Raw genomic sequence first — 17,553 nt, forward strand, 5'->3', positions numbered from 1 at the left:
GTTTCATGACGTGCACTCGTGGGCTAGTCGGAGACAGTGTGACGTCTTTCAGTCGATCACAGTGAGACACAAGGCTACCTCCACCCCTCTGACCCCACCTCTTAGATCTCAAGCGTTTGTTCCAGCCAGTCTGTCAGCGATGCCTGTTCAGTGTCCCCAGTTCTGTTGGTGCAGGATACAAGTACTGTATATCAATATATATATATAGTATACATATATATATCTACACCGTAGAGTAGTGAATGTATGATGAATTGAAAGCCAATGTATTTTCAAAGCTGCCCAAAAACGATTGTGCAGGTGTCCATCTTTGTGTGTGAAATGAAACGGTCCAACTTTATCTCCTCATATCGTTGTTTTCTCCACTTCATCCTCACGTGTATTTTCAAATCGAGCCTATATTTTCTATAACACAAGAGTTGAAACTGAAACTGCCAAAAAAGAATGTATGCAAAACATTCTGATACTTTCTGTACTGATGATCTTCAGCCATGTTGACCTAAGGTGACCTGATGTACGTTTTCCTATTGACGGACCTCGTCCTCAAGACATGCTTCTGTTCATTTTGAGTGACTGTTGCTCTTTTTGTACTTTGTCCATTTGTAAAATTGTTTTTAAATGTTTATACTTGATTTTCAAACTGCCTTTTTTGTACATTTAACTTTATAATCAAACAGTGCAAGCTTTCCCCATGGTGTCTTTAAGACCATATTGTTTAAAAGTCTGCAGTTGTGTGCTAGCTTTATGAGAAGAATTATCAGCCTATATTGATGGTTACAATTTATCGTGTGGGTGTGCATGTGCAATTTTTTCTAAAAAACAATCTAAATAAATTTGATATTTTGTAATGTTTTTGCGTCTGACTTAACTAGAATTTAAAAAGCACAAATCACACAAATGAACGTTTATTGAAACCCTTAGCAACAGAAATGGGATTCAGGGCCTACATGTCATCTTATTACAAACAAAAGAAAATGTACAACTCCAGATGGTTTTTACTCATAACTTATACTTTTTTATAAACAGTGAAATCCTCTGAGGCCAAAATTACTAATATAACACAAATTTTAGGTTCTTCCTAACAAATGATTTGATTCTCTACTCAGATCACAAACTGTAAAGAATATTCAGAATTGTGTAGTCTTTGAAATATTTTGTATTTCAGACACAGCCTGGATTCACTTTGAGTCGTTTCACTCTGAACATGTGAAGCTCACGAGGATTTGAGATGTTCAGGCTTTTCATCTCGTCCTTGTTCTTACATCAGACCCGAGTGGGCTACAAACATCTAATACACAGGAATTCAGAACTCTGCATCTTGAAAACTCAGCTTGGAACATTTTCACCTGAAGAGAACCTTTGTAATAAAACTTGACATTGGTGATGTTCTTCCTGAGGAAACCTCAGAGATGGAGCTGAACACGTTGCTCCTCTTTGTGTCCTCACAGGTAGAAGAGGAGGTTGTCCAGGTGCATGTTATGCTCCCGGTGGATGCTCTCACCCACCAGGAAAGCCAACTTGTGTGCATACTGGCAGGGAGCGGGAACTCGGACGATTCCCTACAGAAGGAAAAATAAAGATATATATTCTATTGGGTTGCAAAATCACAACGACACTTCCCTGGAATCACACGCTTGGCAGTGGGCTTGCCTGACTCATAATGACATCAGTTTCACTCTTGGGACGCAAAACAAGGCCGGCTTTTGTGCCAACGGGTCATGCTAGCCATTCACATTAACGTGATATGATTGGCTAGTGCCTGTGCTTGAGGATTTGTTCCAACAGAAACTGATTGGCTGGAACCTTGTCTGTCGTATGCAACACGAGCAATGAATCCGAACTCCAAGGAAGTTCAGCAACTCATTGCATGACCCGATTCAAAGTGAATGACCATTGTTTCAGTCGAATGTGTGTGAGTCCTGCGCGACTGCTACTCTCTTCAGGAGAAAAAAACAACATACTTAATAATGAAGTATTTATATAGCATCTTTCAAAACAGTAAAAAAGGATAAAATGAAAAACAAGATTTATAAATACTAAAATTAGGTAAAGATCAGAACGAGGCAGGAAGCACACATCAAAAAATAAATAAAGGAGGTCAGACGGATCACCGCAGGGAGATTGTTCCAGAGTTTGAGTGCAGACAGGAAAGGTCCGGGTACCTCTGGTCCTCAGCTGTGGAATAGCGACCAGGGCCTTCGCTTTAGGTGCTAATCTTTACTTTACTTTAGCAAGTACATCTTAAAAATATGCTAAAATTCACTGGAAGCCAATGGGGAGAAGCTCAAATCTGAGAACTATACTCAATGTGGACTCTGATCAGTACAACTGCACTGCTGATCTGTGGGAACAGCATTTAATACAGCCATCCAAAATGGGAATTTGAATGCCTACCTGCCAGTTGTAGTACATGTGGCACAGTTTGTAGGTAAGCCGCTGCATGTGATCAGGCTTCAGTCCGCTGGTGTCGTACAGGACATTGTAGTGGGTTGGGGAGACGCTCCCCGAGCGAACAGCCTGGCTCACGATGTAGAAGTCGTACCTGACCCAAGGTTGCAACAGTTCAGTGCTGAATACATCAATGAAAAGATGAGGAAACAGTTTAGAAACATACCACTCAGGACGGGTGACCTCTGTGTCGATGACGGTGCCGGGGGGAGGGTTGTTCACTTTGCCATTAAAGTGGGCGAAGAACCTGCTGCTGATGCGCTTCTTCACCACCACCACACTCAGCTTGGGCCTGTTGGCAACAGATGGAAACGTTCCAGTAAAAACTGACAAATTACAGGAGGATTTAACCTTCATTCAAGTTATCTTGCTGCTTCAATTCTAACTTGACCAGATACAAAGCAGTCACTGTCAGTCCATCAAATTTACCTGATTATTAAGCAACAATTGCTTTCAGTTTCAATCCTAGAATAAAAAGTTACCAACTGCAGCTGACTTTAAGTAAGAAAACTGAGAAAATAGAAAACTCACACGTAGTCTTGCCCCATGGACTTGATGCAGTCAAGGATCTGTGTGATCTCATAGTTGACCACGGTCTGCAGCTGACCGTCTCCCACCCCATCTCGGTAGATAATGATGCGCGAGGGGAGGCTGCTGTTGATCTTCAGGTATTCTTTCAGTGCCTCTGTTAAACAAGGACCAAGTTACTCTGAGACCGTAGACAGAGAATTGTTGTGTGTATTGAAATTAAAAATGATTGAAAGCAACTTGCCACCCAAAGCCATCTTCAGTCCGTCCATGATTTCCTGGCTTCTGTTCTGCAGAACAACCTTTGAGAACCACCTGAAAATGTTTAAATTTCACACCTTATTGGATGTAGTACTGGGCTAAAGCAAAGATATGGAGTCGGCACAATACCCATGCAATGATCAAGGGGCAGTTAACAAACCGTTGCTGTTCACACTGACCTGCTCATGGTCGGGTTGAGGCTGGCCACTAGCGCTCCCACAGATCTTTTCCCAGCAGTGGTGTCATGGTAACAGTCAATGCCCACAATCATCAGCTGTTTGAGCTGCACAAGAGATGCGACAACTTATTAGTACAATACCAACATTCATCATTACTTCTATTTGTAGAATTTGACTGTGTGACTCAAAAACTGTAATGCTGACTAATATTAATTAGTCAGTTTTAAAGAAGAAAATTAAGGAATAATTTCACTAAAATAGACTATGCAGAAACCATGGTATTGCATATGTGAAAGTAAAAACACAAAGCCTCCATAGAGCTGAAGATGGCCAACAAGCACAAAAAGATATTTTGTTGTGCTGTGGTGACCACTGGAGCTTTGCCTATTTGTCCAAGAATTTATACTTTTGTGTTCATCTGTGGCTAAACAAACTCCTTGTTGATCCTCTTGTGTTTAGTTTCACTGTGAAACAATGGCAACTACCATTCTTTATCTGCTCTAAAACATCTTATAGGATCTAAATTTGGTCAGAAAAGTCTCAATTCTTGTTTGTCCACAAGCGACCTAACTTATTTTCTTTATTGTATAATTTTACTGATGATGTTGACTTACAGGGATTTCCACGCTCCACAGCTCTCCTCCCATCTTGCAAGCCATCTGCAGGGCAATTTTGGTCGCCACAGTCATGAGTGTTTGAGGTTTGCTGATGGTGCGGGAGATCACACACTGGCTGGGGACAGGGCAGTCCACACAGAGGAACTTCTTGACGCTGTCGTACTTGTCCTTCCTGTTGCTGGGGAGGACCACCACCACCTAACACATGAAAAATACTTCAAGGTGACGATGCAAACATCACATTCATCAAGGAATGTCACAGGGCCAACTAAATAACAGGAAAAAGCTCAAACTAATGGATTGTGGTCACTAACCATCTGTGTATGTTGTCCAACATTCTGCTGTAGGGCTCTGAGGAGAGACTCCTGTTGATCCTGGTACTCAATCCTGTTTCAAACAGGTGAAATTAATAAATGGGATAATTGTCAAGGGCCAATGAAATCTGGGTGATAGGAGGAAAAATCTATTTAAAGGTTGGATTGGTGAGTTGTTTGTGAAATAATTAATTTGTGGAAATCCTCTTCAAGTTAAGACATCAATAAAGTCATCTGAAAAAACAAGTTAGTGTATTGTTCGAACATTTAACTTCCAATTCAGAAGCATGTAGAAGCAGACTGGGTGAATGGTAACTATCATGCTCCTAGATTACTTCCTACGCGAGTGAAAAAAATATAGATGCTAGAACTCACATGACAGCTCTCTGCATGCGAATTCCAAGTGGACCTGACACTTTGTTGAGGGTCTGCAGGAGGGCCTGAGCCTCGTTACCATTGCGACGGGTGTACAACATGAGCCAGTTGTTCAGTGGAGGGGCGCTGATCAGAGGTACCCCACGCATCTCTCTGGTCCAGTCAGCGGCTGGAGGGTCATACTAGGTGACACAAATAGTTGTGAATCCCTCAATTAGGATCATATAAAGAGATTATTTTATAAGTTTGTTTGCCAGAACAGATTTACGTAACCCCATGCATATTATACCGATCTGGATCCCTGGAAGATCCTCTCCGTTGGGAGGACTCTGCCAGTCAGTCTTAGGAGTTCCTTATCGAAGCTGAGACCCCACTTATCCAACTCTGCCTGTGCATCCGGGTTCCTGTGAAATCATTCACAGGATTTAAATCTAAGCATGGATTAACTGCCTGAAGATGTTGACAGGAAAAATGCTTCTGCGCATATGAACAGACAAAATAAGGAAAACATTTAGAGAAAACAAGCCTGCATAACCAATTGTAAAAATGAGCGTTGGGTGCAGTCGGATCTCCAAAAATGGAAGCGGGTGCCTGCAATGTTTCTGACAACAAAATGAGAACACAGATAAAACACAGTTCCCACATTGATCATCACCTACATCTGTATGTTAGAGACAAATTTGTCCAGACGTCCCTGTCTCTGTGCTGGTTCCAGTCTGGTGTGGCAGGCCAAGTCCTTCATTATGATGTAGTCGTTCCTCATTTTATCAGTCAGCCCTGTCAAACACATTGCCAAAAACAAATTTCACTTCAGTTCATCATGTATGACAACTGAACAAACCAAGCAGATTGGCTGCAATTAACTAACATCACCAACTTTTACTCGTGCTCGCAGCATTCAAGCCTTTGGTTCAATAGATTTGTGTACTAAACAAGTGTGCAGCTGATATTAAAAAGCGTTTTATATTATACATTCAATCAAATGATTGTGCTCTGGATAGAGCAATAAATTGACATCATGTCTAAAGAAATGGTCAAACCAGGGTTCCCCTCTTTTAAGAAATACTTGTCCTGGAGTTTCTCAACAATTCAAGTCTCCAACATATAATTGGACAGTAAGCCCATTATTGACACATTGACAATATTAATATTTCTCCTACTTAAATGCTTAATTTGCATACATCCTTCATGGTCAACTGTACTATAAAGGGCATCTGCCCTCTTGTTAATAGTTGTTAACATGTTTTGGATATTACTTAAACACTTCCTTGAATTGCGGCAGTCATCCAAACATTCTTACCCAGAGGTCCCTAGAATTAACTTTAAACTTGGACAAAAAATAACAATGCTAAACCTCTATAACAGTTTCAACATGTAGTTTATCAAACTCACACAGATTTTTACAAAGAGTGGGTTACATTTCAACAATCCAAAAAATAGGCCCTATTGGCGATCTATGCAAGGGCATAAAAATCAGGAACACTCCAGATGAATGCAATAACCTGTAAGGTAGCACAGTTCTGGGATGAGCAGGGCAGGACCAGGAGGAGGTCCTCCAGAAGGACCTAACCTCTTCACATGGCTGACCAGCAGCGCCTGGTTCACATCAGTGATCTCCAGGTTATATTGCTAAGAACAAAAGTAGAATTATTTGAGCACGTACTGAAACAGTAGTAACACTATACAACACTTAAAGCCATTGCCATCAGTTCTAATCCATTGCACTTTGTCAATATCAGTCAATACCTTCTTGCGGTTTGCTTTCTGTCAGCTGTGTGTGTGTGTGTGTGTGTGTGCGTGCTGCCTCTGCTTGTGTGTGTGTGTGTGTGTGCTGCCTCTGCTTGACAGGTGTGTTACATAAGCTCTAGGGACAGAAAAGTTGTGTGTTTCAGTCTGCAGCTGGTGTGCTGGCTTTGGGAAACTGTCATGTCCTCTATGCATGTTAGCCTCACAACAGGAAATTTAGCAACAATGTCAGAACACACAATTTTATGTAACTGTACAGCCTGTGAATAGTTTTACATGCGCTTGCATTTCCCCAGTTATATATACTTTTGTTGAGTGCATGCCACCTACTGTCTTGTAGTAGTCCCTGAAGGAGATCTCTTTGTCTGCCTTTGTAAATGTGTTGTTGGGAGTGTGATCCCAGGAAATGTCGTCAATCCTGTAGGTTTTGTTGTTGTACCTAAAATTTCAAAAAGACACGTGAGTCCAGTGCAGGTAGTTCACATTGTGTTTTAAGGCTGTATTATAAACACACATGATTTTCATATGAATACAATTATTTATGTGCGAGACGAGGAGCCTACTTGGTGAGGACTATGAGTCCAACGAGCTCCTTAGTGCAGAGCTCAGGGAACCGCTGATCTCCACACCTTTGCCTCAGGTTGACCATGAAGTCCAGGACTGTCTCACTGCGAAGCACTTTGTGACTCAAGTCAGTACACATCATGATCGATGTCTCGTACTCCAAGATGGCGGTAGTGAAGCCCGGCCAGATTGTCAGCCTGATATAAAAGACAGGATCAATTGTTTTTCATCTCTTATCTAATGAAAACTTTATTTCCATAAATGAAGATTACACATCAACACTTTACGCGAGTGAAGTCTGCGGTGTCTTCTCACTGGATTCAAATCTTCACTCTATTCGGACAAATCATTTAGTGTTTGATCACCAACATAACACTTGTCGAAATATACTTTTCGTCAAGGATAGTCCTTCACATTATACGCGTTTCCTGCTAAGAGTAGGCCACATTTAGGTATATTTGACTGCATTTCGACCTAGAGCTCAGTTTATTACACTTTTCAGAAAGCAATATATTCAGGAACATAAATTTAAATTCATCAGCTTTTTATAAAGATCAGTTCTACGTGTGAGTGATTAGAAAACATCAGAGGAGCAGAGTCACTTGTTGACCAGCGGAGTAATGAGCCTCAGTGCCATGGCGCTGATCTGAGTTAAGTTTAGATTTAACTTTATACATCCACACAGCAGTAGGCACGTCTGAATGAGGTAGAAAAGAGAATAAAGAAATATAAAGAGGCAAAAGAATAATATTTTTTTGTACAAGCATATGACAGCTCTCCCCATATCGCCCAGCTGTAATCTCTACAAAAATTTGATTTGTGCCGGAATAAATTCCCTAGCCAGTCCTGACATATCACATTCACGTGAGGTCACTGTAACCTCCACCTTTGACCTCTTGGCACCAAAATTGTCATCTTCAGTTTATCTGTACCAAAGTGAATGTTCATTCTCAATATTCAGACATTCGCTCGAGCTGATCTTAAGAAAGCAGATTCAAGTAACACTCCCATGTGAATGTTTGTGCCAGATGTCCCTTTTGACGGCGTTCTAGCGACATCTAGAGGCCAAATGTGCTTGTTGAGGTCACAGGGACTTTTGACCACCAAAATCTTATCAGTTAATTCTTTAGTCCAAGTGAATATTTACACCAGATTTAAAGAAATTCCCTCAAGGCATTTTTGAGATATGGGTTTAACAAGAATGGAACGGATGTACAGTACAAGCCGAAAACATGATGCCTCCGGCCACTGGCGGAAAGTCATATTTTAAGTAAATATTCGTATTTATTAAATGACTAATCTTAATTCCTTCTTTGTGTGTAATAGCACTGTATGAAGAAAGTACCTGTGCTGTGGAATGTTGAGTGCATCTTTGGGGTTGTAGTAGTTGCGTCCAATCTGCTGCATGTCCAGAATTCTCAAGATCCTGCAGAAATTAAATATCAATCATGAATCATGTTTGGAGGCTTCAACAGGCCAAAAGGGAAAAGAATAGGCATACACACATCTAAACTTTTGTAAAACATGTATTTATTTATCTCCATATAAACAGTAACAACTAAATGCTAGTATTGAAAGTAACAGGAAACTTGCCTTCTGAACAGGATGTTGTAAAACTGGATACACACTGGTGATGTGGGGGGCAGTTCATTTGTCAGTGTGACAGTGATCTGAACTTTCTCCCCATGCCTTGTTTCGCTGTGAAGCACAGTCTCCTAAACACAAGATTAGACATTTATTACGAGGCATTAAACTTCCATAACTTTAACACTAGTATGACTGTTGTGGGGAACTTAAGCTTGCAGTAGTAGAATACCTTGTTTTGCAATCTGTTAGGAAGAAAGAGAAGAGCTCCATCAAAGCTCCTTGCTGAGCCTAGTACTTCGTCATGGTGGAACAGGAGGGCAGTTCTCAGACGACGGGACTCCATTGGTGGGTTGAAGTCAACGTGGTACTGATACAGAACCCACTGAGGGCGGGACATGAGGCGAAAGTAGTTGGCTGTCAACTGAATGGCCTGCCCACTTGAGCCTGAGGAGGAACAAACAAGTTTGAGGAGTGAACCTTGTACACTTCAATTACAACATTTTAAAGTGCTTTGGAAATTTAAATTAGTAATGAAGACGGACCAGACTTTGACTCCTTAACATGCTCCATAGCCTGTCTGGTGTTAATGCCTCCATCATGAAAATCCCGACGACGTCCACCTCTCTCTCCCAGCTTCACCTGCTGAAATCCCGCTGAAATCTGCAGAACAGCTATTGACAAAAAAATAATAAAATTCATGACGTTGAAAATCGAATTAGTAGTTTGCACACATTACAGTACCGAGGATAGAATAGGCACAACATAAAGCTGTGCAGGAGAGTACATACCCCACTATACTAGCATGCGATTAACTAATATAATCTTTTCTAATTCAATCCAATGATTTTAACCAAATTCGCTGCACCTCTTACCATTGTTAACGTGGCTCTTGAATTGCAGATGGTGAAAGGGATGAAAAAAGGTGCATTCATAGTTGCATTGTTCAATACTTTTGTATCACTATTGCATTTCCACAAAGACTGTTAAAATTAAAGAACCAGCCCAAATCATTATAGGTATTAAAAAGTATCATGATGTGTTTGATTGTACCTTCTCTAGCGTATTGTCCTGGAGCTCCTTTCTGCCTCCCTCTGCCAACCAGCTCTCCAGCCGTGCCAACAGGTGCTGGTTCTACAGCCTGGCTCTACAAGAAAAAAGAAGAAAGTAGAGATTTGGGAAATGTAGTGTTATAGAATTGTCCATATTCTTTCCTAAGAAACATTCTGTTCCGTCATTACTTGCGTTTAGAGTGGAAACGCTTTGTGTGCAACCAGGTTCACCCACCAGATAAAATAATGTTTTTAGTATTCACTTCACTATATATGTGCATCAGTGTCTCTGTCCTTCTGGTAACAACATATATTTCTTATAGTTGTACTACGTGATGCAGATATTAGGATGATTAGTCACTGACAATGTTAACATCTCTTGCACAGAGCTAATATTTACCATTGTGAGCTAATTTGAAGTTTGAAAACAAGGCTCATTAATTATTTTAAGGTATTTCTATTTCTTTTAAAACAAAGTACCTCTTATGAACAATGAGGTCCATGGATCATCCTCCATACTTGTGTGATTTTGTATCATGTGGATGATACATTTCATTGGTTAACACCATACTTGACATTACATTCACCTCCTATATATTTTTTTATATACTGTGTAACAATAACATTACCATCATATCATCAGTACTATTACCATCATCTTGCCACTGCACCTTATCTACCTATTTATCTTGTGTTCTGTTTTTATTCTTTCTACCTCAATATTTTTTATGTTATTCTATTGTATTGTATTTTATTGTATTCAAATATACCGGCTGCTATGACGACATAATTTCCCTTCGGGGATGAATAAAGTAATCTATCTATCTATCTAAATCTGATATCGTGATAAGAAAAAAACCTTTTTACGGTATTCCTTTTAACATTGATTGAAATATATTGCATTATAATTCAAATAATTATAAAATATATATTTACACATTAAAACAAGTCATTAAGGACTCAACAGGAGATAGTCACGGTCAGGAGGCTGGACATGACAAAGAGAATCTGCTGTGGAAACACCAGTTCTTATCACCAAACGTTTGACATCTTCTACATGCCTTACTCCTCTTTTTCATCCGGGGATATTTTAAATTCTTCCAATTTTGCATCTCTCCCGTGTTACTGATCTTATCAACACATTTAGGCTCAATCATACATTTTACAAGGGGGGTGCGGCCAGGAAAAGTAATGGAAAACGTCTGGAGCGACTGACAATTAGGTTTTCGTTCTCCCATAAAGTCCCTAAAGGAGATTTCCAGAAATTGTCCGGACTTCAGTGCACGTCTGAAAGCAGCTTTTAATGTACCAACGTGCACAGATAAAGCTACACATCTAATGGAAAACAGTGAGAAAGGATTAATACGCAAAGATCTTTATTGAAACTCCTAAATACAGGGTTCATACACATTTTGAACAATGGATTTCCATGACTTTTCCATGACTTTTCAATAACTTTAACCAAATTTCCATGACCAAACATTTTGTGAAATCTCAGTGTATACACGAAAAAGTGACAAAATGTAGTATTCAAACTAACAATGAGAATTCCAAGGCATACAGTATACCTTAAACGACACAAACCCAAGTATTCCTGCCTATATTTTGAGCGTATTTCTTTAAAAGCATATGAATTATTTAAAACTCAGCGTAAATGAACTAGGGATGGGCATTCGATTAAATTGTCTTAATCGGTCATTTATTAATTATGCCCATCCCTAAAATGAACGACATGAAAATATGACAATATAACAAATTTCAATGACTTTTCCAAATTTTTTGGGAGCTTATTTTTTTCCAGGACTTTTCCAGGCCTGGAAAAACACATTTTAAAATGCCATGACTTTTCCAGGCCTGGAAAAACACATTTTAAAATGCCATGACTTTTCCAGGTTTTACATGACCGTACGAACCCTGTTTAATGTACCAACGTGCATAGATAAAGCTACACATCTAATGGAAAACAGTGAGAAAGGATTTATACTCAGGGATCTTTATTCAAACTCCTTAATATTCGAGTAACACAAAGATCGGTGAGTATGTGTATGTTGTGTAGAGTTGTGCAGATGTTTCAGTGCAGACTTGTCTCACCGTTCCTGGCGGTGCAGGCTCCTGACCACGGGCCCGGCCTCTGGATCGTGCTCGTCCAGTCATTTTGGGGAAAGTCTCTGTTTAGTAGTAAAGTAGAAAAGTCACGGCCGCTGCGTTAAGAGCAATGAACTCAAGTGATGTGAAAAAACGGGACAATTGTTTTAAAACAGCTTCAAATATCACAAATGCGTCACACGATGTTCCAACGTGGCAGGTGCAGACTTCGAGACGTGCTTCCGACGACACAAAATGGCGGATGCTAATTCTCGACATGTGCGGTTAGTCGCAGCTAGCATGCTAGCAGCTCCGAACACCAAGTCATCTCCATACAGTCTATGGTCATATCCAGCGTTTTCCCGGATATGACACCGTCTAATTACTCACAGGTGCTACACAGGGAACATAGTTACAATACTGTTATGTCGACTAAGCTGGATGGATGCACTTACACATTATGGATGTGTGATTTATGTATGATGATTTTATGATGTATGATTTCGATTAAAATCTAAAATACGTTACTTCACTGTTAAGAACAAAGTTAATATTTGACAATGCTATCAAAGTGACTCACCTTCGAGGAAGTTTATTGATAGACGACGGTCTAACCTTCACCTCAGGTGCATCCGCGAAGAAAAGGAAAGTTGACCAGTGCACCGCCGTGATACCTAGGTCTCTTCACAGCAGATTAATACACTTGTAAAAAAAAAAGGACAAAATTAACGAAATCTAACTTTCATTCAGGCCTCCCTCAGTTCGTACATGAGATCACTGTGTTGCAGTTGAGTGGTTTCAGAATCAGAGCACCTGATTGAGACATTAAAGAAACGCGTTTGTGGAAGTTAATCAGAGAAGTCCATGGGGACTACTTTCTAAGCGAAATGATCCGTTTAACCTGGAACTGCTGTCTGGTTTTTAACAGTTTTAACCGATCTCATCAAGTGCCAGTAGATGGCAGCAAAACTCACCCAGTAAACGTAGTGACTCAGTTCCCAGCCCTCCAGTGACTGGTGAAGCTCTCAGCTCTGACAACAACATGTGAAGCACAGTCACAGAGACGCCTGCTCCTGAAACATCCACTCGATCTTTTGTGATCAATCAGACAATAAATCAATCAGTCAGACTTTATTTTATTTGTATTTATTTGATTTTACTGCACCTTTCGTACATCATATCGTGTTGTATCATATAGTTCAAAGTTTCACAAAATTGACCGATGAGCCAAGGCTAATTAAAAACAATTTAAAGTGCTGACATCATAAAGTAAAATGTATTATAAAAATATTATATAAATATGTAATAATAATAATAATAATAAACAGGTAGAATTCACATTTAGATAATTTGATCAAATAAAATAATGTCTTACATAGGCATAACCATACATAGGCAGATTCATGAGATTTACATATACTCGTGTCACTCAATATGAAAATGTCGTACTTTTGTGATGTGAAGTAAAGTACCAAAGTGACTTGTACTTTGCATACATTGAAAGACTAATAACTGCAGGATAAATCTCGTCACCTTTGGAAATATACATTTATTAATTCTTATTTTTTATGAATAAAAGTGTAAATATAAATGTACACCACACACGCTTCTCAGTTTGAAAAAGTGAGTGAATTGAAGATGGATGTAACCTTTTACTGAATAAAGGGCATCAAAAAGAAAGAGTGTGAGTAGTATTTTTCTTAATAGTATTGACGGATAGACCAAAATTAAATGATGTGTGAAGTGAAGTGAAGTATTATCTGCAAACTCATGACCCTGTTAGGGTGATGTATGAAATGAAGACATGAGGGCTCACCCTGACTAACAAGGCCTTTGGTCAGGAGTTGATCATTCACTTCACTTTCCTATCAAGTTTAACTTATGACCATGATGAAAAGTGAAAGATTTAGAAATGTGTTATGTGAATGCTTTGACAAAAGAAAAAAAAGGTGCGTCATTGTGAGCTGTTCATTCTTCCCAAACTTTCCCTCTCTTCTCCACATGCACTTGAAAGAGAACTTTGCACCTCAGAGGGCATTTTTAGAAAGATGTAAAGTCTTTCATGTGTGAGATCTAAGAGTGATTACAGATTCAGACCTGAGGGACCAGTCTGGGAGGACCCGCTTCAGTCGCTGTTTACCTGCTGCAAGGAAACTGTGGAGAGATGAAGAGGAAGGCTGGGACATCAGTGTCATCGGGCCTCATTATGGGATAGAAAGAAAACGTCTCACCCGATGACACAGAAATCCACCATATGTGAGCGGTTACGAATATAACTTAACATTACACAAACACACACACACACACACACACAGTAATATTATGTTTACAAAATGCTGAACAATATGCATGTGGCACAAAAAAGTTCAGCTCTGCTAAAAAAACAGCAGAGGCCACTGAAAAGGAGTAAAAGTGAAAGAAGAAGACAGAAACGTGGCTGGTGAGAGGGCTGCAAGCTGAGCGGCGTGAGGATGAGAAAGGTGCACCCTGCCAGGGCCGTTGATGAAGGCGCTTCAGGCTTCAAGCTCGCCCTGCGGCCCCCCAGCGGCGTGGCTTCCACGCTTACGCTAATCATGCTCCGTGAGATACCTCGGCCCGAAGCTGATGAAAGGAAACCCGCAGCACAGTTGCTATGTCAAACTGGCTCCACTTCCACAAAATACACACCCCTCAGTCTGACGTTATTATCATCACAGCCGAGGATGCGAAGGATGAGTCATCACCACCACCGTCCTCATCTTCATCGGCACCATCAGGAAGGCGGTTCTGTGTTGGTTGGTAGTTCAGGCTCACTTCCTGTTTGAAACATGAAAACAAAACAGGATCAAAGCTGCAGTTTAACATAAATCACAGTGGCCCCGTGAAGCTCGAAACCCCCTGATTGCCAAATCAGAACAGGAGGGGATTGTGAATAATAAGGATCTACGGTGCCATGATATCAGTAAGCCGGTTCGAAAATTAGATTATTTTCTAGCCTGCCGTGGAACCTAATCTGCTCTGCACCAGCGTATTCCCCCTTAAAAAGACAGCAAGTGATGCATCACACACACACACACACACACACACACACACACACACACACACACACACACACACACACACACACACACACACACACACACACACACAAACTTGCACCATGGGTTTCCACAGCCCATGCAGGATCAGCAGTTGGTTCGACCGCACACAGTTCGTTGAATCTAAAACAAACTGGTGTTTTATCTGTAGCCAGAAAAGACTGTAACAGTTTCAGGCTTTGTTAATGATGGTGCACAGTTGTTATGTTCAACATCACTAAAGGCTATAACTTCCACCAGCAGTCCTCCAACAGGGAGAGGATCATATTCATGTAGATTCTGAATGAGAAATAAATGAATTATTGGAAAAATAAACAAAGATAAGGGATGGTTTTCTGAGCAAAAGCATCAACACTTCTCTTGTTTTTAAATATTTATAGATATTTGATTTAAATGTATTGATAAGCCATGAATTGAATTGCTTCTATATTTTATACAAAGTTAGAAATAAACGAATGTAAAGTATTTAAAGGACAGCTCCCTTTTTGAAATGAATCAAGAGGCAGATTTTGTATAGCACAATAACTCTTATGAACATTGTTGTTTTAACTGATTAGTAATGTGCATATGAAATATGAAATATAATTAAAAGTGACAGAGGATTATGCGACTATCTGATTGCGCCAACACTTACGATAACTGAGCAGATTCCATTCACTAAGGAGGAAAAGCCTAGTAAATGGAACTTGATTTAAGATTCAGCACCTTCTTCTCCAGTGTAAACTGGATAGGTCATGTATTATATTTAAATGTATCTTATTACGAGTAAATTGTATTATTTTCCAGCACAAAACTGAGATTTGAAATCAAACTTTATTTGTATTTTGAAGTCCTGGTGAAGTTAGACATTTTTACAATATTGATTTCCCCCAAAAGTATAATTGGTTCAGTTTATTGTGCTGATTTCATGATAATTTTGACTTATATTAAAAAATGAATAACTCTACCAGTTATTTATTTTCATGCTTTCCATGTGAATGCTAAAATCAACATCAGCAAGAATCTGTCAGAGGACAGAGGTCAAGTACTTTGGATTGTATCTGGCCCGGAACAGGGACTAAGCCAGAAATAGCCATAAAAATAATCAACAGACACACTATGGCCGAATTACTATGTAGCCCGCTCTAAATAAAACCTAAACAGTATCTGGGTTCCCACAAATCATCATTGCAGCTTTAAAATACGGTAACTTTTTCTCACTAATTATTCATTCCCTTATCCACACTTCCTGCTAGCTTCAAGGTGCCAAGGACATGTCCCATTCAAGCACCATTTTGTTCCTACAGTGTTTGGCAAATACTGTTTCCTGTTCATTTGATAACAACACTCTGGCTGGTGTCCTTGACTTGCTGAGATTATTCGTGCAAACATAAAAAGGGAAATAGAAAGAATTCAGTCAACAGTCTTGGATTTGTCCACTGAAATCTGTAAAAGAGTAAACTAAGATATGGTGTCTCTATCAATCCTTTGTCCGTTTGCTAAGTGCCAGGAATAGCAAGAAAGAATTTGGCAAATGTCTAAGTTGTTGTGTTAGTTAATATGCTTGGTGTGTTCAAACACCAGCCCAAAGGCGGGCGTTAAAGGCAGCAGGAGGAAGAGGAGGAGGCCTGTGCTGACCACAGCAGAGTCCTGCCGAGGCAGAGCCCCCTCTGAGCCAGCCTCACTGAAGATGCCATGTGATCTCTGAAAAGTCAACAAGGGTTGGTCCACAGCTGGGCTGCAGGAGAACATAGAGCAGGCACGTAGCAACACCCTCCTGCTGGGAGCAGCCGAGGAGACGGAGGACTTGCAACCTGCCGGTGGATCTACTGTAGATTTTCGCCGCTGTGCAACGTGAGCGGACAGTGGGGAGCAATAATCCTCCAACTCAGTTTTATCATCACAGAAGCAACTGCTAATTTTCACACTCCTGCTAGTCAACCGTGTAGCATGGCACCACACCGTCTGCTCCGAGCAAACTCGCAATACATCTCCCCTGTGCCAGAGAGCCACCGGACAATGGGAGGGCTGCAGCTTTAATTTCCCCCCAAAAGATTAAGTTGCCTTCTGCATCACTGAAACTTCTTGGGGTTTGAAGTTGAAGTCTCGGTGGTTATTCCTCTCTTTGTCCAAAGAATCGGTGTGAACAAAGGTGCAGTGAAGCATCGGCAGCAAAGAATCTAATAAGCACAATGTGGGAATAAAGCAGAGGGGAGTGAGCATCAAAGGGAGGCAGGCACAGCATGACTGGCGTTGGTCTGAACTCCCAACCTAGGACACTCAGCATGCTCTTCAGCAATCGCCCCTTTTAGACCAGTGCTGGGCAGTAATTAAAACCACCATTCCCACTGCCTCAGTATCTCATTAGCCACAGGACCCTCGGCTTTCATCCCTGCTTGTCCAAAAATATCACAACTCCACCCCAGCGAAGATGAGTTCCTCACAACCAGAACACATCTCTGAGCCGAACAGAGAATTATCTATCTATCATCCAACTCCAAAAGAACAGTGGGAGATCTCACGGGCCTGTCTATTCATGCCCACTGTAATTATTATTGCACCTATCAGAGATGGCTTGGAGGGAAACTGTCACCCTGCTGTCGGTTGATTAACTCTACCTGTGCTGCAAACAATGAACAAATCCAGATATGAAAGAGCGACCACAACGTAACAGTGATTTATTTTCCCTGCAGAGGAATGAGGTGGGAAGAGACCGCATAATTATATTTTCCATCGCAAACATC

At 40.5% G+C, this 17,553-nt stretch overlaps 1 protein-coding gene across 1 annotated transcript; it reads right to left on the bottom strand.

Moving 5' to 3' along the window:
• Nucleotides 1–1,442: 1,442 nt before the first annotated feature.
• Nucleotides 1,443–11,822, bottom strand: piwil1 (piwi-like RNA-mediated gene silencing 1). The gene is made up of 20 exons (XM_061071830.1): nt 11,760–11,822; nt 9,670–9,763; nt 9,162–9,290; nt 8,849–9,063; nt 8,626–8,747; nt 8,378–8,458; nt 7,032–7,229; nt 6,799–6,907; nt 6,225–6,351; nt 5,382–5,499; nt 5,012–5,126; nt 4,723–4,904; nt 4,348–4,420; nt 4,031–4,231; nt 3,417–3,520; nt 3,221–3,291; nt 2,980–3,133; nt 2,615–2,740; nt 2,395–2,542; nt 1,443–1,559 (listed from the first exon to the last, which is right to left on the bottom strand). The coding sequence occupies exons 1-20, from the start codon at nt 11,820–11,822 to the stop codon at nt 1,443–1,445; spliced, it is 2,547 nt and encodes an 848-aa protein (XP_060927813.1).
• Between the last annotated feature and the right edge of the window lie 5,731 nt (nt 11,823–17,553).

The sequence above is a fragment of the Limanda limanda genome, chromosome 5 (genome assembly GCF_963576545.1).
Source record: "Limanda limanda chromosome 5, fLimLim1.1, whole genome shotgun sequence".
Lineage (NCBI taxonomy): Eukaryota > Metazoa > Chordata > Actinopteri > Pleuronectiformes > Pleuronectidae > Limanda > Limanda limanda.